The 27,213-nt window shown below is 49.9% G+C and overlaps 1 protein-coding gene across 1 annotated transcript; it reads left to right on the top strand.

Moving 5' to 3' along the window:
* The first annotated feature begins 7,013 nt into the window (after window positions 1-7,013).
* On the top strand, window positions 7,014-24,244 carry URM1 (ubiquitin related modifier 1). The gene is made up of 5 exons (XM_059828873.1): window positions 7,014-7,063; window positions 9,827-9,897; window positions 22,144-22,225; window positions 23,217-23,265; window positions 23,992-24,244. Exons 1-5 carry the CDS (start codon window positions 7,029-7,031, stop codon window positions 24,058-24,060), a joined length of 306 nt encoding a protein of 101 aa, XP_059684856.1. The 5' UTR covers window positions 7,014-7,028; the 3' UTR covers window positions 24,061-24,244.
* The last annotated feature ends 2,969 nt before the right edge of the window (window positions 24,245-27,213 follow it).

Genomic DNA, 27,213 nt, shown 5'->3' with positions numbered 1-27,213 from the left:
TGACTCATTTCTACCCTTGCAGACAAGTTTTTTGGTATCCATTCCCTTTCCCTTGCTGCCAGAACCATCTTTTAGACCCTCTGCATCCAACCCTGGGGGCAGGAGAAACCATCTCTTTCATGGGATGCCGGTACCAGGGAGAAATGTCTTGCATGAGCCTGGGTGAAGTGTGTTGCCTGGCGAGACGCACCATGGGAAAAGTGCTGGAAATTTACATCCATTAGGTACCAGTGCACCTTCAAGCATGCTCAAATTGATGGCTTCTCCAGCATCTCAAACTAAAATTAAAGCTTTTAGCTTATTCAATCCCCTGGACACAGTGTCTCTGGGCAAGACCCAGCTCAGAGCTTCATCTGGCCTCTGCAGCCAGCTCCAGGTGGGGACGGGCAAGGATGGGAGGACGGAGGGGTGGCGGAGCAGCGCTGTCTGACACTGCTCCTGGAAGGGTGCAGCTCCTGGGACAGCCTCTGTCCTAAACCAGCCCCCCAGCTCAGTGGAAAACAGGCCTCATCCCCACAGCTCTGCAGCGCCCGTGGGGCTCAGCCTTCAAACCAGGTGGCTGTCCCTGTGGGGGTTCATACTTAGGGGCTGGGGGGTGTCCCCCGGCCTCGGGGGGCTGGTGCAGGGTGTGCGGCGATGACTGCTGTCTCTGCAGATGCTCCAGTCCCACTTTTGGACACTGTTCCTCTTGCAGCCGCCGGTGGAGGGCAGGCTGGGCTCTGCAAACGTCTCACCTCGGGGGGGGGGGGGGGGCTCTTTAGGGGCTCCCCTGGAGTCTCACAGCCCCCCCCAGGGCGTTCAGAGCCCTGCAAAGTGGTGGAGGGCACAGGGCACTGGGAGAAGGGGACAGGTCAGACCCTGTCTGAGGTGGAGAGGAAGTTTCAGGTACAGATGATCGTGCTGGATGTGAGGCCAGTGGCAATCCCAGGCGCTGGCATTCGTCTACTGACCGGAGCCTGTGCCTGCCGGAGACTTCGGCAGCACCGAGGTCGCCCTGTTGTGCCAGGCGGGTGCTGGGCAGTGACCCGAACTGCCCAGCCTCACCCAGCCCTCTGCTAAAGGGAACGGGTGAAAGCTTGGCCTCCCCAAAATCAGCCCTGGGGGCCCTTTTTTGGAGGTGGATGTTGTGAAGTGGTACAGGAGGATGTGAGAGCACTGCTCTCCCTTCCTGGAAGAGATGGCCGTGCTGCCCTGCACACACCACCGCTCTGAAGGAAGAGAGGCCATAGGGCCAGGGTCAGTGCTGTGTTTCTGTCTGTCTGAGAGCAGGTTAGGTTAAAAAAACCAAGCAAATTCTGCATTCAGGGCACTGCCTGTTAAACGCAGATGCAAATAGCATTGGAAGCTTATGGAAGTATGGCTCTTATTTATTTGTAAGTAAGCCCATCCAAGTGGAGACCGGCTTGTATTGTTGGGTTTTAGAGATGGATGGGGATTATAGGCACAGGTGAGGCCCGTGAAAGGAGCAGGATTTAGCCCTTGCTGGTGCTGACACAACCAAGGGGCTGGGACCTGGCTGGAGCATAGCAGAGAGCTCACCCGGAGCCCTGCTTTCCCAGCCGGCTGCGAGGGGGAAGAAGGTCGTAGTTGCAGGGTGCAGGCAAGAGGAGCAGGATGGGGCCCCCCCCAAGGTGACAGCTCCTGTTCTGGGGAGACGAGGGGTGCTGAATGACTGTGAAACAGCTCAGCAAACCGCACAGGGGGCTCTGATACACAGGCCTTCGATAGAGGGGACCCGCAGAGCTCAGCAGTACCAACGGAGCACGATGCTGTGCACGTACCACATAGGCAAGGCTCTGTGTCGAATTTCCCAGGGAGAGGGGACCCCCATGAAGGTGTGTTCGTAGCTGCGAGTTACGCTGTAAGGAGCCACCCTGCCCGGCAATGCTGGTGGCACTGTGGTGTTGGGAGGATTAAAAGTAGCGGCTCTGGTCCCCGCTGGAGATCCGGTGGCTGGGGACAATTCACCGTTTGCACTGTGTTTGTCTTTACTGAGGAGGGTTGTGTTGCACTTGGCAACGCTTCAAGAGTTCTTGCAAAACCCAGCTACACCAATTAGAGTTTTTCCGCTGGCTGTCAGCTTTGGGTTGAAATCCCTGGGCCTTTTTAAAGTCCCAGCTCCTCTGGAAAAATGAAGCTTTAGCACAAGCGTCCCTGAAAAGCTCTCAGCCCAGGAATACAAGTGCAAGTGCAGTACTGAGCCTGGGATCAATGCTGGGACAAAATCCTTCCAGCAGAGACATGTTTGGAAAGAAGCAGCCAGTGCTTAATCCCATTCTGATTTTTTTAAATTTATTTTTATTTGGGTGTTTTTCAGGAAGAAGCTAATTGAATCCTCTTTCTATGATTAGAGACACCTTGTGAGACTTATCTCTCTCCTTTGATCAATAAGCTAGTCTGGCTCAACAGCTGCATATAGATACAAGTACTATATATAAAGTATGAGGTGTTATTATTTTTTAATTAAAATTCTTAAAAAGCTATTTGCATGAGGTTAAGAAAACATTAAAATCCTTTCCTGGGTTATTATTAGCCTATTAATTTAAGCAAAGCCAAAGAGCTTTACAAACCAAATGTACATTTCACCATGGAGATGACTGCTTCTCCCAGACCCTGCATCCTGAACAGTGACAGTAATATTAAGAAAAATAATGCTGTAACTTTCTCTCTGATCAACATCTTTTTCCAGCTCTAGGTCCATCTCAGCCAGCCCAAGCTTGATGTGCAAAACTGGAGCGTATTGTAGGCTAAATGCAGGCGAGGGCTTTGCAAGCTGCTCAGGACCTTTCTGGGTGAAATTAATTTCTGCTGCTGAGAAAGTCTGTGAGAGTCTTTAGCGCCGTATCTCTCCAGCCTCCTCCCGCCACTCCTGGCGTGCTGGAGTCTTCCCAAACAATGACAGTCACCCGCTCCTCCGCATGCTGGCCAGCTAGCTTTGCCTTTAAGCAGCGACAGAGATATATTCTGGACTAAAGAAGGGCCTATCCTTTGGTGCGCTCTTTAGAAATGGAAATACGCGATTCCCCTGAGTGGTTCCAGTGTAACCAGGAGCAGGGCCAGGGACGGCTTCTCCTCCTCCAGTTTGAAGGGGCTGTGTTGCAGGGGATTCCATCAAAATGATGGTCTGCGGGGAGCGCCTGCAATTCGTCATCCTGCGTGTGGCAGGGAGGGGACGGCAGCTTTCCTCCTTAAAGCAGAAAGGCCTCACTAAGGAAGCAAATGTCTTCAGGGCTGTTTGCTGCTTAGCTCCTGAACAGCACGGGATGGCCGGGCTGTGCAGCAGGGTGAGGCTCGGGGAGCACGGGACGGGTCCTGCCCTGCTCTGCTCTTTTTGAGCCTGGCCCATTTCAGTGGCAAATCCCACCTTCCAAAATAACCTGGGGTTTGCCCCTCTTTTCTCCTGGTGAATTAAAAAGCCTGCCCGTAGGCACAAATTATGTCAGGCCAGGCTCTGGGACAGCTTTGGGCAGTTTGGGTCATGCAGTACAGGCTGGCAACCCTGGGAATTGCAGGTGATGGCGACTGTCTGAGGCTGGGACATCCCCCTGCTCGGGAGGGGGTTGTTGCCCAGATCTCCCCAGATCCCTCGCCAAACAATCCCAGGCTTATGAAGCGGGATACGACCCCCACTACGCCACATCCCCCTCCTCGGTATGGCCCTGCCTTCCTCTAGCCCCATCCTTGAGGGTGCTGAGCAGGTCTCCCCAGGGATGCCAGGGTCTCGCCAGCCCGAGCAGGAGTTGGGGTCTGATCCTGCCCTGGAGGTGACACCTCCCATGACCCGCATGGGGCCCTGCACACCCCCAGCGCTGTGCCAACAGGGCCGAGGAAGCGAGGGCGGCAAGAGCCTCTCTCCTCGACTCCGGCCATCCAAGTGGCCTCCGGCTCGGCCGCAGGAAGAGGCTAACAGCGGCGGGCGAGCCACCTCCTCAGTTTTGAGTATCACTTTCAGCTATTCTGAAGGTTAAACGCCTGTTTAGAGCTCCCTATTGAAGGTAGAGCCGGGGGTGCGGCATTGTTTCGACGCCCTCCCGCTTTGTCTGGCCGCTTTCAGGGATGCCCTGAATGGGAAGCGGCCCCCCCAGCCCAGCACCCCGGCAGAAGGGCTCCTGGGGGAGAGGCGCTTCCTCCCGCCCTAATGACATTCAGGCCTCCATCGGTTCAGCTCCCGCTTTCTTTCTGCTGCAGTTTAACCCGGGCACAGAGGCCGGGCTCCATCTTACTGATCTCTGCTTGACACCCAATTACCACATGAATGGGAGAGAAAGGCTGCAAAAGGCTTTAACTCCCACTGACCCTCCTTCCCCTCTGCCTGCTTCCCCCTCTCCCCATCCTACCCCCTCGCCTTTCTGCGGCGGAGGGAGTTCAAAACTGAGACGGGGAAATCAAACAAAGCCCCGAGTAAGGAAACCCATTGTCACCGCCTCCGCGATGGCTCCCCTTTCGCCAGCTATTGTTCCCCTTGAAGTTTGACTTGCTGTGTGGAAGGATGCGAGCAGCTGTTTGTGCATTCCCCTGATGTTTTATTGAAAAATAATTGAATCATCAGTTCGGGGCTCTCTGATAAAATGTTTCCTCGTAGCGCTGGGCCCTGCCGTATTTATAAACTACGTTTCCCTGTAAAACGTGATGTCGACCTAAACCGTTTCCTCCAGAATAAGCGCTCGGCGGAGGGATGGAGGCATGTCCCTTCTGCGCTCAAGGGGAGAGAAAAAGCGTGCAAACGGCAGGGAAAAAAAAAAAAAAGCCAGGACTGAGACAAAAGAAATTAAACCCTCTTTATTGCCAGGCTCAATTTCCAACCTGTTCTTTTGTTCAGTGCAGTTGACTTTGCAGGAGGAGAAAGGCGGGTGCAGTCAGAGCACCCTGGCCTCTTGCCCCGCATAACCGGGGTGAGCACCACAGCTACCTGAGGACGCCTGGTCCTGCCCAGTGCCGTTCCATGCTTGGGACCAAGTGAGGGGTCTGCCACGGAAAATTGGGTATGAAAAGAGAAGTTTAGCTTAAGTAAAGCACAGTGACACATCCCTGGGTTTGAACAAGAAGATGGTGTGTTGCAGTGAACTGAACCGCGGGTACATGTTCAAGGCAGGAACCTTGTCTTTATCTAGGTTTGCTTCATGTACCTGTTTATCAAATACCACCGATGTTTACAGCACTTTAGAAATAACCATGTCAGCATTACACTTTCTCAAGGGGATTATGTGCTTGCTTTCCCCATCCCCAAGCATATGCTGGAGAATTTGCGATGCTCTGATTTCAGCACCCAGCAGGGAGATGGGACTCACTCCTCTTCCCAAGCACACGATGTCCATAAAAACATCCCCCACATCTCATGTGCTCACTGACTGTAATTTCCAGGGCAATTGTTAATAGTAACCAGCTTTGAATGCTTGCAGGAGCCAAATTGGTATTTATGATTACTGTTCTCTTTAATTTCTTTTTACTTTTCTGGGGAAGCACTAACACTAAATCTGTAATATTTTGTTGTATTTTTATAACTCAGGAACCAAGATTCTTTTAGGAGCCAGTTCTTCTATTATTTGGCTTCATAAATGATTTCTGCAAGCAAGAAGAATAGCTCATATAAAACCATAGCTGCAAATACTGATCTGGAGTCCAGATTACCAGATCCTCTGTATACAGAGTGCTTCAGTCATTTCTGAAGTGTGTAGAAGTAAGATTCTTGTCTAAGGCTTCTTCCCTCAGCATACAATCATTTCAACATCCTGGGCCGTATATCTGAGATACCCAAAAGCCTCAGGATTTAGAGATATTTAAAACCCAGCTGGAATTTCTGGATGAAGACCACGGTCAACAGCTTCACATCTTTGCCATCACGTAACCCTGGCAGCGACGGCAGTGTTCATCTGCGCTGGGGACCAGCCTTTCCTGGGGCCCAGCCTGGAGAATGATCTCCTCCGAGAACAAAAGGCCATTACAAGCACCACCACCTTCTGCTCTCGGGGTTAGGCATACTCTGACCCCCGTTAGCATAAACGAAGAGCAATCTGTCTGCGTAAATTTATGCCCCTTACACATAATGCACCATGTATATGCGTATATATTACGTTTCTGTGTGCATGTGTGCATGCGTACATGTCTTTTTTTAAATCCAAACCCTCCATTGAGTGGAGGGAGGGTTAAGGGGCTGCAGTTTTTCCACCAGTGCTGCCCAGTGCAGCTCCGTGTTGTGGGGGAGAAGAGCCTGCGCCGTTGCACAGCCCAGCTGTCACCGCCATGGCTGCATCCCGCCCGTGTACACACTTCTCCCTCTGGGGACGGGAGGAGAAAACAAACAGGCGACAGATGTGAGCCGCGTTGTTTAACGCGGTGCTGGAAGGTGCCCGCTGCCGCAGGGATGTGCTCGCTAGGAGAGGCTGCCCCGAGCAGAAGGGGATGCTGAACTGCCGCCTTCTCTGACGCGCAGAAGCGTACCTTCCATGGTGGCGACAGGAGCGGTCGTTAGTCGCACCCGGCCTGGCCATTTCTGCTTCCCCACTAAAAATTCAAATTAACTGCGAGGCAGCAGGTTGGCTTTGTCCCTGGGAAACGTCTGCTGCAGCAACTTGCCTTTGCGCAGCTGAAGCATTCTCAACATGTGAAAAAGGGCTCTGTGTAGAACAAGATGTGAACTTAATGCAGAAATAGGTATTTTAAAACAACATCGCCTGGCGTAAGAGCCTCGCACACACCTCTGCAGGCACGGGCCTCCCCCCCAGCAGCCCTGAGGAGAGCGTGCGCCGGGCCGTTGGGCCCCGGCACTGAGGAAGTTCCGCTGAGGGCTCTCCCTAGGCCAGGCCAACCCGCTCGGCCCGCAGCCCGCCCGCAGCCCGCCCGCACCAACGCCGCCGCGGGCTGCGGCCGGACCGCGGGGGCTCCGGCGGGGCCCTGCGCGGCCGCGGCCGCCGGGCCCAGGGCCGCCCCTCCTTCCCGCCGTTGCCAGGCAACGCGGCGTGGCCGGAAGCCGGCGCGGCACTTCCGGCGCCGCTCGCGCGCGCCTTCCCCTCCCGCCCGCCGCCGCCAAGATGGCGGCGCCCGTGTCGCTGCAGGTGGAGTTCGGGTGAGCGCGGGCGGCGGCGGCGGCGGGGCCTAGGGGTCGCAGCGGGGGCCGGGGATCCGGGCGGAGGGTAGGGCCGGGCTGGGCCCCTCGGTGAGACGGCCGCGGCCCTGAGGCGGAGCGGCTGTTGCGCGCGGCCTGGGGAGCCGCTACCAGCTCCGCCGGGCCCGGCTGCCGCCACTGCCACCGGGCTTCGGGGCTGCGGCCCGGGGTGGCGGGTGCAGCCGCCCCCGGGGAACCAGGCCGGGGTGTCAGGCACCGCCGGGAGGGGCCGGGCACCGCCGGGCCGGTTTCCCGCAGCGCTGCGGCGCGGCCCTCACCCCCGCCGTGCTGCCCCGGTGGCGCGGTGCTGGGCCCGGGCTGCCGCCGCCCTGCCCTGCCCTTCTGCGGCGGGGCGGCGGCGCGGCCTCGCTTACGTCTGTGTGTGGGCGCCTTGTACAAGTCCTTTCCTTTCTCCCCTTTTAACCTTTTATTTTTTAATTATTAAAATTACTTATAAAAACCGTCTCTCGTTTTTCGGCTTTTTTTCTCTGTACATATATACGTGTGCGTACATGTGCATTGACTTTGCTTTGTGTTCCAGTTAGTTCAGTGTTCTCGCTTTCTGGCATTTCGGTTTGCAGGCCTTTGTTGCTGTAGTATCTGCGTTGCTAACGCTCTGGCGCTGGGAAGTTGAAGTGTTTGCGGTGGAAGTCTGCATATTTGTGGAAATGCTTGTGTTATTTTGTTAAAGCCTCCTTTTACCAGAAGCTAAAAGGCTACTATTTATTTGCTTTTTCCCACCCTTTCACGAACACAGAAATGCCATAACCCTTTAAATACCCTTCTCCTTAAGAATCCTTTCCTCAGTCTTTCCCACTTCCAGCTGCAGTAACTCTTCTAATTTTCCCAGAAGAGTGAGATGCATTTTTGCTTCCCTTGGAAATGCATAAATGAGCTCTCTATGTACAAATCACAGCTGAGTTCCCCACAGCTAGCGCATTACAGAAGGACCTTATCTTGCAATCTACATTTTCCGCTGTAACAAAGCGTGACCTTGTTTTCATTACATAAAAAAATGTTTTTCATATAATTGCTGTGACTTGTTCTCTCGCATGAATCTCAGCTCATGTTAATAATCGCTGCTTCAATTTTCAGATAACTATTTTTTGTGAGCTGGTGGAAGAACACCAACAGAGTGCTCTTTAGGAGAGTTGCTTCATATAAGTAATGCTGCCGAGGGCATAATAAGGGTTCTGTTGTGCTCTTCTATTGCAGAGCCAAGGAAACCTAGCGTGGCATTTTAAGATATTGAATTTAAAGGAACTTGGTAACGTCTGGATGTATCTTTGTTGGTGTTTAGGTGGGGGTTATTTATTTTAAATACTTCTCATCATTGTGTTGGTTTCCAAGGGATGCGTGTCTCCAATTAGTTTCCAGGAGGTAACTTCATAAGAAATTTTTTCCAAAGTAATCTACATTTAAGTTGGAAGAACATTTTGCCACAACTATATGCCCTTTGAAAATGGGTTGGTCACTTGAGTATCAAGTGAGTTGAGTTTTTTTAAGAGTTTCCTAATTGTTAAAACTTTGGCCATCCTGTTCAGTCTAGAGTCAAGAGCTCACACTATCTGCTTCTGGGTCCTGTATCTTAAAGTAGCATTCATGTCTTTCTTCCATGTCCCTACTGATATGATAAAAGTTTTATAATCTTCTAAGACTGAGTTTGGCCTGTGGCCTCACAACATCAGGAAAACTGATACATGCTTGTAAAGCTCAAGGTTTTCACAATTGTTCTTTTTCCAGAAAAGGAATATAGGTGAGGAGCTTGCTGAAGCTTGTAAGTTGCAGTTACAAAAATTAATTGTTTCTTCTAAGAGCCTAAGGAGATTAGGTACCTGGACCCAATTTAAATCCCATTTTTTTCAGGTGTGAGGATCAGCTCCTGTACTTGCCAGCCTCTGCATATTTTGCTGATGCTTGATCTCTGGTGCTTGCAGAGGCCATCACTTAGGTATCTGAGGCTGGTCCCCCAGTACATTCTGAATATCAGAAGAGGGATGTTAATCAGGTTGTTCGGTGGAGGAACATTGTGTAGTTATTTGTTTATTTTTACTTTAACGTGTCATCATCATCGCTTGCTCTGCTTGCTTCTCCCAGTCAAGTCCCTCCTGAGAGGGAACACTTTGTAGTAAGTAGAACAAGAAAGGGTTGCCAGGACTCAAGGACTGCTGGCTCTGCAGCTGACTTGCTGTGTAACCTCGTGTGAGTCGTTTCCTCTCTCTGTTCACAAGTGGAAACTGGGGGAATATTTATTCCAGAAGGATGCTACGATTTTTCACGTTTTGTGAAACGCCTTGAGACTTCTGGCTAAAAGGTGTTAGGGACGAGCGATGTTGGATGTAGCGTGGTGGATGTAATACTGTTTGAATTGAAGCAATGCCGATAGAGCTGAAGGGAGAGGGAAGGCATTAGGCTAGACGCTGCATGGCGGTTTGTAAGTGAATTGGGACAGCAGCCATCTCCCTGTTCTGTTGGGACGATGCCTGGCACCGTGGGGTTCTGGCCTGCGACGGAGCCTCCTGTATGTGTTGGCGATGGGAGATGGCAACTTCCCCTACGAACTTGTGGTTTGCGAGAGGAAAAAAAGACAAAGAGAATCCTGTGCTAGATATAGTCTGTGTCATTTGTTTTCTCTGTTGTGGCATCTATGTAAATCGCCTCTTTTGTACTGTCTTCCTTTTGACAATAAAGCAAAATCTCAGTGGTTCATTGTTTTTATTTCAGAGGTGGTGCAGAACTCTTGTTCGATGGTGTCAAAAAGCATCAGGTGACTTTGCCCTGTCAACCAGAGCCTTGTGAGTATCAGAACCTGTTGGATAACTTGAAAGAATGACAACAAATGAAACAAAGCTGGTTTGTACAGCAGTTTCATTAGTTGGCAACAAGAATCAATGTCTTTTAAAAGCACTTTCAGACATGCCGTGGATCAGATAGCTTGGCAATGGTCAGTCCTCAAAGTAAATACCAAGCAGAAATAATCTGAGCACCTTTCCTGTCCTCTAAACACTTGTGAATCGAGTCCTTCCTTAAGACTTTAGCCTCCCTCCTGATGGATAGACAACAGCCTCTGAATGTTTCTATCAAGTCTACGTTTGTCTTACTTGATACTTGAAACCACCAATAAACTCCTCTCTCCTTTGTTTTTTCTTGCCTGTTCTGAGGTTTCCAGGAGGTGCATATATATATGTGTGTGTGTGTATGTGTCATGTATAGATATGGGGAGGTGGTGTACAGCAATGTAATGTAAATGTATTTTATCTGCTCATTTGACTTTCAAGTATATGTAATCGTTTTATATTAACTATGCAGTTGAAAATGGCAAAGCTAATGCTCAAATGTGGTGCTGGACATCCTGCCTATAGCCTTCCCTGCAATAAAAAATAGGATGCTGTTAAGCTAAAGACTTGAGTGACCCAGTGATAAATAGTCAAAATCTCTGGTTTGTATTTGGAATATCAATACCGAGAAGCACTGTACTAACTCTCTTGTTTCTCCTTATGTGTGTGTGTACTTCAGTTGCAACGAAATTTTGCCACAGGTATGTTTGAAATTCTTCCAGCTAGATAGCGATGCTTTATGCTATTTGAGAGTGGGATTATAAACCAAAATAATACAAAGCATCAGGGAATGTTAACAACTAATATCTCATGAATGGCTAATACCATAATCTATATGCTGTGAACGTTCAGGCCTGAAATCTTCTTGCTATGCCTGGAAATAATTAGAGATTGGTAGAAGCACTTTTGATGCTTGGACATAAGTACGTGTAATTCAAACATAATAGGAGCACTGGAATATCTTGTGGTTAAGGACAGGGACTAGGGATCCAGAAACATGACCTGATGCTGATTTGCTTTTGTGAGTTTAGTCGTGTTGCTTAACTTTCCCCTGTTGCTTGTGAGGTAGTAGTGATACTTTCATGTATCACAAGAGAGTTCAGCATTAAATTCCAGCACTTTCAAAGCACTTCAGATCCTTAAATGGAAGATCGTAAAGAAATACCAAAACACTAATTTAGTTGGTTTATAAACTTAGGGGCTACAGCATAATTTTATTCAGTGCTCTGTAAATTTAAAATACCCACTGATATCCACCGCATTGGTGGTGTTCAAAGCATGATCAGATGCTCAGGAAGAAGGGGTTATTACACGAGATGTTTATTTCTGCCAGGGGAAGTGGGGGATTAATATCAAAGGATGATTCTTCTAGACTGATGGTTGTCAGCGGTGCAGTTACATGTGGCCTAATCCGTTCCCACTTGAAGTTGCTGGGAAGACTTCTATAGACTTCACTAGGAGCTGGATTTATCCTGAAGGATAAATCTTTCCCTGAAGATTTAGCTCAGTCTCAGGGTTCAAACTCATGATCTCCAGTGATTTATTCCAGATTCATCTAACATGTTATTGGTCCCAGCTTTTCACGCTGCCCTGTTTTTCAGATGTAACGTAATTTTTTTCATGTCCCTGTAACTAGAGTGGCAGAATGGACAGTGTGCCCCCTTGCCAGCTCCCCTGGTTTGCAGCCTGCTGTTTTCATGTGCACTGAGTGACAGGGAGGTTTCAGGTTTTGGGCAGGTTGTGGATTGCAGTGGCTGAGGAGCAGACGTTGAATTGTGAGGCTTCTGCTATGGTGACATTTACACCCAGCACAGTGATGGGGTAGGCAGACATGTGGTTAATGTCTGACAGTAAGGGATCACTGGAGACACCCCTCATAATATTTCTGGATGAGAATTGTGTTGTAGAAGTGAGGAATCGGTAGAAACGGGTCAGAAACACGTGAATAAGGAATTTGGTAAATTCTTGTAATTTTATATTATTCCTAATGCCTTGTATTTTCCTCATTCATATTAAGAAAGTTTAATTCACCTGTTTCTGGGTAAATAAAGGTATATGTAGTATGTTCCCTGCTGCCTTCGTGCAGCCAGAATTGCAATGATTAGAGAAATAAAACAGCTCAGTTCTGCTCGGTGCATTCTGTTGCTTAGCTTACCCCATATTTCCATCACTTAATACTCTGAGGAAAGATCTGTAGTATGAACGCTGCTTGAAAACCTGCACTTCTAACCCCATTTTAACTGATTTCATTAGCTGTCAAGCTTATTTTTGGCTGTTTTGGCCTCTCTTACCCACTCTTCCTTTCTTTCTACGTTATTTTTGTCTTTGTCCTCCTTTTTGAGGAGCAGCTGCTTCTCTCTGGGACATTGGGTCCAGCTATTTTTTAATTGTTAAGGCATTTTTATATATATCCTAGAGGTGAGGAGAGGTAGAAAATTATATGAAGAAATACCTACAAATATTTATGTGAATAAAACAAGCTGTGCTCCATAGTTGATAAGGGCAGTGTTCTCTATATGATAATAATGTTGTTTGAACAAATTCTTACGTGGTCATTTCCTTTTTCCTGGTAACAGGCACTAGGTGGAAAGTAGGTGGGTTCCAGATCCAGTTAACTTTTTCAAGAAGACTTGATACTCTGTCCTTTTCTGACACCTGGAGATGGGCTCCTGGAGGGATTAGGAAAGGCAGGAGGAAGGAATCTGCAAATGGGCCAAGAGCAAGCCACGAGGGGTACAGCCGTGTCGTGGGACCTATTTTTATTATCCAAGGGGCTTTTTGTATCCTAATGTCAGTAAAACAGCAGTTCTTTATTTCCAAAGCGGAGCTGTCTTAGCCCGCATGTTGAAGTTGCTGCCAAGTAGGAACTTAAAAAGGTGTGATATATCTGTATAGGCAGGTGGATTTACATAAGCCACACTTTGTGCAGGACTGTGTAATCTTTTAGAGCTGTTGCAGAAAGAAGACCTCAACTTAAACAAGAATCTTGTCCCAAATTACTGGCTATTTTGATGATCTCATTGATAATGCTGTTAGAGGATCTAAAGGCATTAATGCCCTGTTGGCTTGTTCTGCATAAAAACTGTGTGTGTGGGAGAAAGCAGCTGGGGGAATAACGATATTTGTCACATGGAGAGAGGATTAAATTGGCAGGGAAATCAACTTTATTTTCAAGCATCTAAGAGGCTATTAGAGACAATGGAGCATAAAAGAGAGAAACCCTAAATTAAAAACTGAAAATGTATTTGGCAGCCTCTTCCTGAAACAAGCCACAGTAATTTAACCAAGTGCTTCAGTAATCAAATAGATCATTGTATGGCTGCTCTGCAAGCGATGCCGGAGCTCCTTCCTCCATCTCGCTGGGACTCACAGTGGTGGATTTGTCTATGGCCATGCGAGTTCCATGGACGCTGTTGGAAGGGTAGGAAGTCACTGGCATTGTTTAACCCTTGTAGTCATTTCAGGTTTAGCTCAGCAGCATTGTGCTGATGAAGACTGTTTACAAAACCTCTCTGCTGTGCTCTCTACTGGATGTTGTATCCGGAGGTTGGGGCTGTTTGTAAAGTCTCTGGCAGTTGTGCTGCAGGCTGCTCAGCTGCGGGTCCAGGCCTTCAAATTCCAACTTCTCCCGTGGTTTCAGTGATGGGACTTGTGTTTTTGGAGCAGCAGTGACCGGTTTCAGCAGTGATCACTTGGACCTTCTGGGGTAATCAAGAATTCACTGTGTGTTTTGGCACTGACAAGTCTGGAAGGATAAATTTTTAATCGGTGTGTTTTGGTAATTGTTTGTGACTTCCCTTTACCAAAACCCCAGGGAGAAAGCCTGTTGCTAATCAGATTTTTTTTTTTTTTAGAGGGAAAATTAAAATAATCTGCCAAGTGCTGCTCATGTTAAATCCCTGTAGAGAAGAGCATAGTCTGCTCCTCGAGAGCTTTGCTTTCCAGGGGCCTTGTTCTGCACAGCATGGAGGACTGCTGGGGAGTTGGGAGCATTCATCTTCTCGGAAAAGAGCCTGGGGATCTCAAGAGATCAGACCTCTGTTACAGGCAGAGTGGCTTAAAAAATACAGCATGGCATGTGTTCAGAGTTGACGGGTGCTATGCCAAGACAACGTGTAAAATCAAGAGTGGCAGTTGGCATCAGTTGTCTGTAAATGCTCAGGGCTATTGCTAGGTAGTATGTCGTAGTTAAGTTATTAATATTCTGGAATGCTTTTATTGCTCTGTTTATTATTCCTAACATTTTAAAACTTGCTCCAAAGAAAGAATAAAAATATATTTGATAATGCAGAGACTTATTAGAAGAATGATTAAAAAACCCTATAGCTCCATGGAATTTTGTGCAGTCAAATCTTTTTAAGCACAGTGTATGGTACTTGCAGGTCTCAAATGACTCGGGTTATTCCCCTACTTGTGCATCTCTCTTAGGCAGGTAATTATACATTGGCTGGCAAGGAAAAGAGGACTCAGTGGGTTACGCAGGGTGGGATCTCAGGCTGGACTAGCTCAGCCCTGGATCCCGGCTGCTCTTTACAGCAATCAGTGTGAGCAGCCGCGTTTGCAGCGCCAGGAGCCCAGCGTGATGCTGCGGGGCTGCCACCGCCGGGATCAAGCGGTCCCTGCCGTGTTTGCAGCCCTGGTGCGGGGCCAAGCAGCTGCACGCACAGCTTCGGGTCGCTGTCCCAGCAAGGCCATGCGTCGCTTCTGTGCAAGGAATGAGTCTTTCCGAGGGAACGGGGGAAACAAACGTGCGGCCTCGCAGGGAGTACTTTCCCGGGAGGCTGTGGAGCTGCGTTACTGGATCAGCTCATCCCAACTCATTGTGGAAGGAGCTTCCCAGGCACCCAGAAAGGCACTCTTGTGTGTGACCAAATCCCTGGGATAACAAAGCCTGGCTGTTCCACCCTCCTTCCCAGCCGCTGTATTGCAGTGCGGACACCTAGCAGGATAACCTTTCTGTGCCATCCCCCCCTCTCTGCTCTCCCTTTTCTCTTGGTGGGATTTGCTGTGCTGACAGCACTGTTCAGAGGGTGGCAGCGGAGCAGGGCTGGGGAGGAGGATCCGGGCCCTTTAAACCGCTTAGCATGCGGTTCACACGGCTCCGGGCCAGCTGTTCCTTTCTCCTCCTGCCCTCACTCGCAGGAGTTGTTTGCTGAGCTCAGAGCTCCTGTGCAAAATTGCTTTTCAAAAGAGCCACTTTCTGCTTAATTAAACAATGAGCCGCCGTCCCTCTGCACATCTGTAAAGCTCCCTCTGCAGCCCCTTTATCCCACAAACTGCTCCATTCTTACCTCCATTCACTTGTAAATCTTACCCCCCCTCTCCTCCACCCTGATCATCTCACTGGCCCTTTCTTTTCCCCTTTCAAGTAAGACTGTGAGGGGCTTGGAGTATCTGTGGGGGTGGCTGGGTTGGGTGGACAGGAATTGGTTTAATGGTGCTTGCTGTATATGAAAGTCTAATAATAGCAAAGCAGATCTGAGCCCGAAAGTGAGAGGCAAGGACTGGACTCTGCACTATTTCTGTATTTAGAGGAATAAAATCATGGCAGTTCCCGAGCCATGCTGAGACACTGACTCATCCAGCAGCCAGAGGGGACATCAGCCACCAGCCAGGCTGGGAGGGGGGCAAGGAGTTGACTTCAAGGCGCTTTCTGATCCAGCTGGCAGTGCCAGGGAGAGCCCAGCCCAGGGGATTCCCTCGGCCAGGCTGGCTGCCTGCAGGGCAGTGCCAGGCTGCTGGGGAATCCCTCTGCAAGCTGGCAGGAGCAGCCACCTTCCTCTGTGGTCTGGGGTCTCATATCAGCTCCCTGTAGTCTCCTGTAATAGTGGCAAAGTTTTCCTTTTTAACCCTTGGTGCGTGTGCATGCACGCAAAACCCAGAAGCCGGGAAAATAGGAGAGAGGGGAAATTTCAGTTTGATGGGTTTCGGCTAAGGTTTACGCCCGCGGTTAGTAATGCATTCTCTGAATTGTCTTATTGAGCAGCTTAAAAAAAATTAACCAGCAACATTCAAGGTTAAGCAGGATAAATGAATGGAAAAGTGATGAGGTGGGATATCTCCTTTATCACAGGGAAGGACAGATTATAGCCAGGGTGACGCAATATCATCTAGCGTAGATTGATAGGGAGGGATGAAGAAATGGGAGTTTGGTGCATTAGCAGAAGATTCCTGACTGCAAAAACTATCAGACCATGGCACAGTCTCCTTGGGGTTTGGTAGCACGTCTACATTCCTCAGGCATCTTAAAGTCAGGCTCAGGATGGTCTTCTGTTGAGCATAATTCTGCACTGGCAGGGGGATAAAATCACAGGACCTGTTAACAAGTTGTTATTTTCAATGTCTGCGATTCCCAATCTGGTACTTCACTGCTGGTGCGATAGTCTTTGGGGCTGTCTCAGTTCCTTCCTTTGACAATTTTGAACGAGAGGCAAGACCCTGGGCCAGTGCTAGTGATCTGTGATCCTAATTAAAAGAGACAGTTTGGTGCGCTGGCATTTATTTGGGAGCCTGAAGTGACAATAGCATTGGGTGTTATGGGATTAGATGCTCTGACTTTGGAAATGAGTAGGGATTAGGTTTACCCTGAGGATCAGCTCGGAGCTGCTTTTTTGTCATGGGAGCTGATGGATCTGGAGGCTTGCTGCTGGCTAGTGAGTGGAATTGGAGATCTCTTGAACTTGTGTTCTACCAGCAACCTGCAGGGAGTGGAAGATCCCAAGCAGCTCTTCTCCAGTTCATGAGCTTTGTGATTAAAATCTCAGGGCTGAGAACTGCTGGGTGATGGCTGGGATCTGGGTCTTCGGTGCTAACAGCAGGGCTGTGAAAGACTCCTGTGATCCCTTACCCTTGTGTGGACACAAGAAAATGAGAAGAGCATTGCTCTTCTAGCTGAGAAGTGAGAAAAAGATGTCATAACACAATTAAAAATTACAGAAGCCAAGACCTTGACATTCATTTGTAGCAGACAAGAACAGATGAGAACAATGACTGGGATTCTCTTATGTCTGGCTGTAGTTACCCCCTAATTTTTTCCCTAATACTTAAATCACTGCCCACTCCAGTTTGTGGCAGGATTGGCTTGTGCGCTTGTCAGAGAAAATGGATTTTGCTCTTGCTGCAAAATTTTGCCTTGCTGCTCACTCTGCGTAGTACCGAACCCATTTGCCTGTGACTCCATTTATATCGGCTATTCCAGGTCGTCTTCTGCAGTTTATGGCACACCATCATCTGCTTCAGCAAATGATTTGCATATCAGATGGGAGGCTGAAGGAGTCTGAAGGATCCCTTAGGTCAGGTTTTGTAACAAACTCTTTTAGAGAGCAGATTCCTGGAGGGCTGTCAGATTCAAAAGCAGAGAGAAGGCATGCACCTGGAGGGGCAGCAGGTATTGGGAGCTGGTTCGTCTATTTTAAAAACAAGCTGCTTAAGCAGGGAAAGGGGCATACAAATTGTCTTTCCATACATTTCCATGCAGGCAGGGGGAATAATGGCAGAGGAGCGGCAGGGAAGGGGCTTTGTCATGGTTACAGGCCGGTGGCTGAGAATGTGGGTGGAGCGGCGCTCGTCCAGAGTTAGTGACCTCAGCAAATTGGAGCTCAGCCATGGTCAGTATGATAAATGATCTTATTCTGGGTCAAAGAAATGGTACCCCACAGGGAGGTATCCGCAAGGCGGCCCGGGAAAGCGCTGTGCTCTTGCAGCACTGACCCCTTAGTGACCAGTGCTGCATATATCTTATTTATTACAGACCAGAAGGGAATTTTCCATGGTTCGGCCTTTATACGGTTCCCCTATTTCTCTGAAATAAGCTCCCAGTTCTGCACCAAGGCAAGAATATGGGTGTAATTACACCCTCTGGGTGCCTTTTGAGGCACTGTGTGCTTTGTGCGGGTTTGTACGTGGATTTTAAGGCAGGGGACACGGAGATGTCTGGTCATTGCATGTGTGTGTGTGAATCTGCCAGCGACCTGTGCAGCTCCCTGGGAGCCGAGAGCTGCGTGTCCGTGTCAACTGGTATTACGGTTGCACAAAATCCTTCTGCGTTTCTGCACAATTATTAGTTTGGTGTGAGATTCTTCTTCCAGTGCAACACCCAGCTTGATGTTTCTTATTTGAGGCACCTGGTTTCTCTCTGCACACAGCGAGTGCCCCCTTTGCTGAGTTATCACTGATGAATCTGTCAGGCCCAGGAGGTTTTATTGAGCTGGGAAAGATCTATGGATTTCAGCCCTGGTTTTGAGGGTGCAAATGAACCAGGGTTCTTGTTCCAGGCAGTGCTAAAATGGAGTCCTAGATGCATTTCTCTTGCAGAGGAAGCTCAGCAGATTCTTCATCAAGGAATAGTTGGGGTAATGCAGAAGATTGGGCTTTGGAGAATACGCAAGAGGACCGAGCAGACTGTGCAGTTCTGTTTGCCACAACCAGGAGTGTTTATGATGCAGCTGGGCTGAAAATGAGCCGACGCTGTTGGGTTTTTGTATGCACACTCGCTGCAGTTTTTGCATCCTGTCCGCTTGCGTGACAAGCCAATGACTTTGTGTCACTGCGAGCACACACTTCGTTTTCCTGAGCTGTGTGTTTCGCTGGGTGATTTGTTTTATGCATGTATTGTGGATTTGAGCTCCCATCTGTGCACTTGAACTAAGCAGTTTTCTCAAACATTTGTCGGTTTTTCTTTTTTTAATTAACTTTAGATTATTTTTCCTGAGAATTTGGAGAGGTTTGATATACTGTTAGCACAGGCAACAGAAGCTGTCTCTTTACACAAATGAGACAGGGATTTCCTACCATGTGCTTCAGTCCCTCCTTTGCAGTTTGGGAATATTTCAGCTTCCTTGGCCGGTTCTCTCTGGCTCCTCTGCTGATGCTGCCAATGGTGAGGACAGTTAACGATAATTAGAGTGGATTTTTTGGTGTGGATATTTGTTTGTTGTGAACGAAATGGGGTAGGCTACCGAAAGGATTTCATTGAGATCGTGCAGCAATAATGAAAATAGAGCATTACTGGGACGAGCTGGACTTGAGTTGGTGACGCGGGAGCGAAATGCCATACCGTCTCAGCTCTCACCTGAACCTCACTCCTGGGCCAAAATGCACAGTTGCTTTTGCAGCCAAATGGCAGCACGTGTGGTACAACCATGCTTCTGCAAATAACAAGTGCCCCTGTTCTGTGATGGAGGCCAGCTTGAGAACCAACAGGAGTATAAAATTCCTGTGTCGTAGTGACGGTTTAACTTGTCAGCGGATGTGGTGCCTGACCAGGTTGAGATTTTTTTGCCCTCCTTATGTGTCATTTGTAGAGGACCTGCTGTTTGCATAGCAAATCCTCAGCCCAGGGAGCTGGAAACCTGTTAGACCTGTAGCATAGTATCAGAAAGAAAATGTCTTAGGAACACTATGTATGTCAACTCTAAGAGATAAGCAGTTGTGCTATAATTTACCTCTTATTATTTCCATCATGATAACATACAGAGTCCTGAGCTTTTGATCAAGACTGCTATTCGAGACACTGAGCTGCAAGATGGCTTCTCCCCCGACCACTTGTAACGGAAGTAATCTTGTTCCTTTTCAATATCTTACTTGTGGGAGATGGTTTTGGTGTGGCTCTGGTCATTTTTCATCCTTTATAATTGATTTGTTCTAGTAATATTGGTGTACAGAATGTAGAGACATGAAGGTGAGGGAGAAAATTCAGTGCTGAGAAAGTAGCCGAAAGTATTGTGTCTTAAGGTTGGCTGCAGAGAAGGGGTCTTAATTTTTGTTGCTGTTTGGAGTGGGGAAGCTCCAGGCATGCACAGGGGTATCAGTTTTTTTCCTACTGTCTAAATTCTTCAGTATGTGTGTACGTGACTTCTGGGGAGGAGTAAATGAATGTAGGCTCAGGTGGGGCTGAAAATAACATTTATTATGGAAGGAGTAGGGGTGAGGGAGTCTTCCAGCTCAGCCTTGAATAAATCAGTCCTTTCGCCCCTTCGTCCAGGCTGCTTCTAGGTGGCTGTCTTTCATCCAGCTGGTGCAGCGTGTTTCTGTTTAAATGATCTCTCCTGAAAGGTCCCAGAGGAAAGGGCTGCTTATTCCACACAAGGAGAATGGTATATGGCACAGCTCATTGTTGTGTGCCCTGCCGCAAGTGCATAAATATGAAACAGCTTGCGGGCGTTGCTGCGGTGGGGCTGGTGTCCCCTTTGCGCCCCCCCTCCTTCTCCTGAAGGCTCCTCTCCATCTTTCTTCCTTTCCGGCTTTCATTTCTTGGTGATGGAGAGCAGGAGCTGTTTGGGTGCGAGATCCTGAGGGCTTTACGTTGCAGCAGCATTTTTCAGGGGAAGGCGAATATAGTTAACTCTTGTTCTGGTGGCTGACTGACCGGCGTGGTATACTTCTGAGCGGCACTCGCCGTCCCCGGTGCCCGTTGCTAGGAAAACGGCAGAAAACGGTCTATTTTGTGCTCTTAACTACATAACGTTACAAGGGAGTTGTGGGTCAGCCCCAGGCAGGTGATCCAGCTCACCGGGCAGTTTTAAGGCACAAAGCAGCTCTTTTTGCCCTGATCAGAGCGATCCAGCGCCAGTGCTCGGAGGCAGCGATACCTGTCGTGCTCTGGGCAGCCCTGTGGTGGGACTGGTGTGCTGGACTGGGGAGGAGGCTACCATCGGGAAGCACCGATGCCCTGAGAAGTGGAGGGGAGGAGGAACAGAGGGAATCTCAACACATCCCCCTCCCCCTTTCTCTGGGAAAAGAGGTCCCCATCTGCTGCAGATGGACATGTCCCCATCGCCTAGTTGATGTGCACCTGCCTACGCCAGGGCTGTTCATCCTTGGTGTGACAGGGATGATGGGGGTAACGTTACTTGGAAGAACCCCAGCTCTGCTCTGGGTAGCATCCACGATCCCATAAAATCCTGGGGTAAGGCAGGGACTGAGTTGAGCCACTACAAGTGCATTTATTTTTGCTGGTCGTGAAGCAAACACATGGGGAATTTTACGCAGAGTTTGATTTTAGCTCAGAGAGGCACGCGCAGAAAGGTTCCCCCTGACTACGGCAAGGTTACCACACATGAGGGAGATGTGAAAACCCATCCCGCTGTCCCGGCTCGTCCTGCAAGCAGGGCTCCAGCCCTCAGTGGTGGATTTGTGCCTTCGAAAAGCTTCCTCAAGCCTTGAAAACAAACAAAACTCTTTCGGGGGTTTCAAAGGGCTGTTTAAAGAAGCCCTGGGAGAATAACTGATTGTGGATTCAGAATGATGAAGTGGTTTGTGGAACGGTGAAATATAGAGGCAAATGCAGGAGAACTCCACATTGCAATTTGTCAGCTTCTCTAAACCCTGTAACGGATTATTCCCCCCCTCTGTTGCTTCTTACCTCTCCAATAGGAAATTAACTGATGCTATCACTAAAGAAATTGTTTTTGCCTCACAAAGTAAAATTGATACTATAAAAACCCGCCAGCAGTGTCTCCTCCTCCTTTTACATGAAGACAAATCCTTCCTGTCACCTACTGAAATAGAAAGATAAAGGCTGAGCTTTAATAAAGAAGCTATAAGCACAAAGTGTAGAGGGAGGGAGCAGGCACGACATGGGGAACACGCCACGGCTGCAGGTGTGATGCCGAGGGATATTGCAAGTGTCCAAAATACAACTACTGTGGCCAGTGCCTGCGAGTGTGTTTAATGCATGGTTATGTACACATTTCTGCCACAGAACTCATGTCTCCAAGAGTTCCTGCTGGTTTTGGTACTGATAGTGTCTACCTTTACTCCTTTCAGGTTCTTAGGCTTGCTTGGTTGGACTGTCTAAATCTAATTAAACACACAGAGAGTTAAACATCAATTTGTTAGGTGATAACGGAATGCACAGGATATGGGATGCGTTAAAGAAATCTGAACATCGGCAGTCTCCTGCTGGATTGGCGCGTCAGCATGAACTGCATTCATTCTTTGTGGGATGCGTTTTCTCCGGGAAACCCCTTCTGCCAAACCGTGGGGTGTGTGGCAGAGCCCTGAGCTCCCTTGAGGCAGAGCTGCCTGTTAGATGCTGGTAAGGGACGATCCTGTTAGGTGGATCCTTTGACTGGAGGTTTGCAGCTATCCCCACCCATCCTGCGTGTTCCTCATCTACTCTTCTGTGGATAAACAATCACTTTGCTCTGGCATCAGCTAGGAGCCATCAGCTAGTTTGTAAACTGCTGTCCTTTCTCCTTTCAGGGGATATCAGAAACCTGCTAAAGTGGATCAAACAGAATCTGTTGAAAGAACGACCAGAATTATTTATGCAAGGGGAATCTGTGTAAGTACAGCTGTTGTGAATCCTTGTGTTTCTCTATTGATCCCCATGGTTTGGGATATGTTGTTCCTATTGGTTGCAAGAAGCAAATTAATGACCATGAAAATATGGGGTTCGCTAAGATGATAATGGGATGTGTCTACTACACATCACACTGTTTCATGGAGAGTGTCTTTTGCAGCCCTTGCCCCAAATCTTTAAACCTTAAATGTGAAGCAGGGCAATGTATACTTTCTCTCCGTTGTCACCTGGAGCAGTGTAGCACATGTATCCTCACTTCCAGGAGTTTTAGCAGGTCTGTCCATTCCCTGCTGACATCACTGCAGTCACTCGGAGAAATGCCAAGAAATATTTCTTCTGGGAAATGTATTTTTATTGTCAAAATGGGGCCAACCTCGTGGAGGGGGGAAAAAACCGCCAAGAGAAATGGAGCAGAGTGAGCTGTGCAAGCCATCCCTGACTGCGGGGTGGCGCTGGGGGTGTTTAACATTCGTCACGGATCTTTGTGAGCTGAAGCGTGTGCCAGGTCCCCTGGTAACAGGAGAGACAATTGCAGGACACTGAAGATCAAAGAGGGGGAATCCCTTTGCCTGTAATCAGGGGCTCGGAGTGGATCCCGGGTGTTTACTGCCTTTGGTAGGGGCAGCAGAATAGCTTTCCCTACCTTCACATCGAGCTCTCTGCGCTCGACTGTAGTGCGTGGGTTTTAATTACCTGGCTTTTCTACATCGTACGGAAATGTAGTCATCTCGGAGCATCCTCAGGAATGGTGCATTTTGATTCAAATGAGCTCTGGGATTGCTCCTGCCTCCCCTTTATTTGATCTAGAAAGGGCACAGAGTGTACCCGTTTCCACCTCCGTGCTAGGATTCCTTTTTCTCTTTGACTTCATAGCCAGTCAGCTTGTGATCTGTGCTGTAACATCCCTTGTTCTTAACTATTTGTGAAGCTTTTTAGCAGCACTGTATCCTAATTATTTCTCTCTGTTCTGCAGGAGGCCAGGAATTTTGGTGCTCATCAATGACGCAGACTGGGAGCTAATGGTCTGTACTACTCCAGTTTTGACTTTCTTTGTTGAAAATATTGTTCTGTCTGTTCTGTGGTTGCTCTCAGAGAAGCTATTTCTGATTCTTGCCCCAAGCGAAGCATCTCGTATTTGAGGGGGAAGGGGCAGGCTGGGATCTCTCTCCCTGTATTGTACTGTGGCTGTTCAGAAGCCTGGAGCCTTTCTCTAACCTGCTGAGTCTCATCAGCCAGCCAGTGTCTGAAGAGAGATCACTCGTATTCCCCAGCTTCTGGCAACGGGCTTTGCGCCTCTGGCTGCTAGCAGGTCTCCCCCACGCGTGGGGTAACAACTTGGGGGTACCAGGCAGCTTCACAGCCCCAAGCAGACCCCCTTTGATGGAGTAAGGTGGTGGCGTAGCAGGTGAAGGCAGCCCTGGGGAGATTTCTGCCCAAACAAGCAACTGGTAAATATCTTCCCTTTTCAGCCCGCTGTTGTGCTCAGACAACAAACAGCCCCTAACTATTTTCCTGCCTCAGGCAACCACCTGTTCTGTCAAAACCCTGGTCCAGAAAGCGGTGTGGGATAATGAACATCAGCTCCTTGTCTGATCTCTTGCCTTTGCTTCCGTTAGGATGAAAACATCAGTCTATCCCCTTCTGCTCTCCCTAACACTCACCATCTTTTTATGAGCTGTTTTCTTTTTGCAGCTAGTATTTGGAAATGACATTTTAACCATTTTTCTTTTTTTTTTCTTGGCCTGCAGGGTGAGCTCGATTATAAACTCCAGGACCAGGATAATGTGCTTTTCATCTCAACATTGCACGGCGGGTGAACTCCTGGAAAAACAAGAGGATGTAAATCCAAATCCCTGGGCAAAAAACCCAAACAAAAACCTAAACCCACCCAAACCTCTCTTGAACTGCCTGTGCCCGGTCTCTACATCTTCCCAACGCGTTCACTTGTTACTAGACATCCAAATAAAGCCCCGCCAGCACGCGGCCTGCTGTCCACCACAACAGCATCCATCTTTTGGTCCTCATTTCATCTCTTCTGACTGCACTTCCAGGTACCCTAACGAGCAGAGAGCACCTGCAGCATGTGTGACTTTGTTTTTCCGTGGCGGGAGGAAGAGGGGTGCTGAAGCTCGAGTAGGATGGTGTGTCTTTGCAGGCCGTAAGGCGTTCTGGGGAGTTGTGCCTGCTTTGGGGCAAGGCTGGGGTGCCTCTGCCTTGGTGCTGGGAACTGGGATTCTTTTAACACAATACTTAGTGTTGGTACAGTCTGTGCACCAGCCACGGGAAGGGTGAGACATGAAGCACGAGGAAACAAAAGGTGACTTTACTAGCTTTTCTGTGAGGTAGCGGACATTACAGCTTCAGAGCCCTCTGTAGTGACTTTCCATTTGTCGTGATATTTATTTACGGGAAGTAGGAGAGAAACAGGCTTTTTTGGTTCTGTTTTTCTGATGCCTTATGCCTCTTTCATACCTGAGCCGAGGCAGGGTGAAGTACTAGCCCACGAACAATGTCAATTTATAACCATTTGGTTGGAGGGGAAACAAACCCGTGCTCAGCCTGAGACAGCATGGAGTGATAAGGGCAGCAAATTATCTTTCTGTCACCGCGATGGACAGAATTGATCAGCTTTCCTTGCATTCTGTGCAGGTGGGGAGCGGTGGGGAGCTGCATTGCTGCAACCTGACCGGGGAAGGGCTGGGGCTGGAGATGCATGGTTAACACACAGAGACCTGGGAAAGAAAGTCAGTGGGTTTTAACCCTTTCCATCAGTGGGAGGGGGAGGCTCCTTACTGCGCACCCTGAGGAAGTCCTCTGAGCGCAGCGGAAGTGGGTGTGCGCGCAGCTCTGCTAGGGCATGGATGCTGTTCAGTTTCCAGAAGTTTCCTCGGACAGACAGACTGGCCCACCTGCCAGCTGGGAGGCCGTGGTGAGAGCAAAGGGAAGGGATCAGAGGATAGCGTTGGTGCCAACAGGTCTGAAACGTGCTGTGTGAGCTTCTAGAAGCATCCAGCCAAGATTGACCTTCCTGCTCTCCCCCATGCCCTGCTCACCTGCGTTTCGGCATGGTTCCAGCAGGACGCGGTGGTCCCCGGCGGCAGCACTCCTGCCCAAGCAGCGGCTCTCCTGGGGCAGAGGGCTTGCCGGTGCCGTAAGCTCAGTCAGTGCACATCTCAGAGCCGATCTGCACCACGTACTGCTCGCCCTGTCCTCCATCTCCGGGAGCTGCCGAGGAGTAGCTGGGAGGCGGTGAGCAGCGCAGTGCACCAGCCCCTGCTCAGGCAGCCTGGCCTGGCACCCTGAGTGCTCCGTACAAGGAGCCTTTCCCGTCCTGCGCCTGACAGAGGAGTTACTCTGCCTGACACGGAGGGAGTGCCAAAGAGTAATTCCCCCGTCTGACTTCTCCGGTGATTCCTCTCTCACATTTACCCCACCACAACCTGCGTAACTAAAAGCACCCGCGACTACGATGCTGCTGCATCTGAGAAACCCTGACTTCAAGCCCACTGCTGGTAACGAACCGATATTCAGCCTTTTCCAAATCCAGCCGCAGCGACTCGAGTCCAGCTTGCGTTTGTAAATTACACGGACGGGCTGAAGGCTCTTCTCTGTCCTGAATTCACGGCCGTAAGCTCTGCTGGGCTGGGGAAGCGGAGGGGGATTCCAGGTGAGGGTAGGAGCTGGCTGGAAAACAACGAACCTGTGTGGCGTGCAGCTTGAAACGGACTTAAACCCAATGGGAAAAGGCAGGTTCGTCTTCAGCGCTGCTGCCTGCCCTGCCTCTACACGGCATTTTTGCCTTAGGCTGGGCTTCTCTGTTCTTATCCCCCCCAGCTGTTTGCTCACGATAGGATGAGTTCCTTCCCTGGGAGGTGTTATTTCCCCGCTAGCGCAGGTAGACCCTGATGGCTTAGCTCCTGCTGTAGTAAAAGCTGCCAATCATTGCTAAAAAAAAGCTAGAAATGGGAAGATGAGGGAAGCCAGGGGAGGGGAGAAGAGGGGTACAGCAAAATCCTGTAACAACAACAAAAAAAGTTTCTGAAATAAAAGCCTTTTAAAACGTTCTCTGCCTCCAGCTTTGTCCTAGATAGGCTCTTGGTGAAATTTTGCTCGGATCTTGTAATGCTTCCCTCCTCCTCCTGGGTTTCCTTGGCAGCCCCGGCTGAGTCGCTTGGCTTGCGGAGTCATAAAGCCTCTCTGTTAGAAGCCTTCCTCCCGGTCGTGGTTTCGTGGGGGCTGCTCCGGGACCGCCGCAGCGCTCGGCTCCGCTCCCGCTTCGTCCCCTCCGAGCCCCCGCCGCGGCGGTGAGACCCCGTCCCCGCAGCCCTCGGCCGGGGGGAGCGCGGGGCCGGGCCGCTCTCCGCCGAGCCCGGTGCCCGAGCGGCGGGGCCGGTTCCCGGCTCGGCGGAGACCCAGCGCAGCCGGAGCGGCCTCCGTGAGCCCGGGGCGAGCCGGGGGCTGCGGCAGGAGGAGGAGGAGGGTGTCCCGGCCGGCGGGGAGCTCGGCCCCCGGTGCAGGGGGGTCCCCGCCGCGCCCCAGGGCCGGGCGCACGCCGAAATAAATTAAATGAAATTAAAACGCAAATTAAAAACAAAAAACCAAACAAACACCAGAAGGGTAAACCGGGATGGAGCCGCAGGGCCGGGGCGCCCGCCCGCCGCGCTCGGCTTCGTCCCCGGCGAAGCGCCGGAGCCCCCGGCTCGGCCCCTCCATCCCTGCCCGGTCCCTGCCCGGTCCCTGCCCGGTCCCTGCCCGTCCCGGGGAGCGCCCGGCCGGTGTTTGACGCATTGGGACTGAGCCCTGGGGAGCCGCCGCCGGTGTTTATTTAGTTTCCTTGAAATCCTCGCTCAGGCTGCAGCCGGGGAGGGTTACCTTGCCGTGCCCCGGGCCCGGGGAGGGTCCGTCCTTCGTCCTCCGCCCCAAAGCACCTTCCTGGAGCCCAGCCGGTGGAGTTGAAATCTCTGCTACAG

This window comes from Gavia stellata, chromosome 24 (assembly GCF_030936135.1).
Source record: "Gavia stellata isolate bGavSte3 chromosome 24, bGavSte3.hap2, whole genome shotgun sequence".
Taxonomy (NCBI): Eukaryota; Metazoa; Chordata; class Aves; order Gaviiformes; family Gaviidae; genus Gavia; species Gavia stellata.
This window is presented reverse-complemented; position numbering and strand designations above follow the sequence as displayed.

Coding starts and splice junctions, on each gene's coding strand:
- URM1 (XM_059828873.1), top strand. CDS start 7,029: ATGGCGGCGCCCGTGTCGCTGCAGGTGGAGTTCGG. Junction 9,898..22,143: donor GCCCTGTCAACCAGAGCCTT/GTGAGTATCAGA, acceptor TTCTCCTTTCAG/GGGATATCAGAAACCTGCTA. Junction 23,266..23,991: donor ACGCAGACTGGGAGCTAATG/GTCTGTACTACT, acceptor CTTGGCCTGCAG/GGTGAGCTCGATTATAAACT.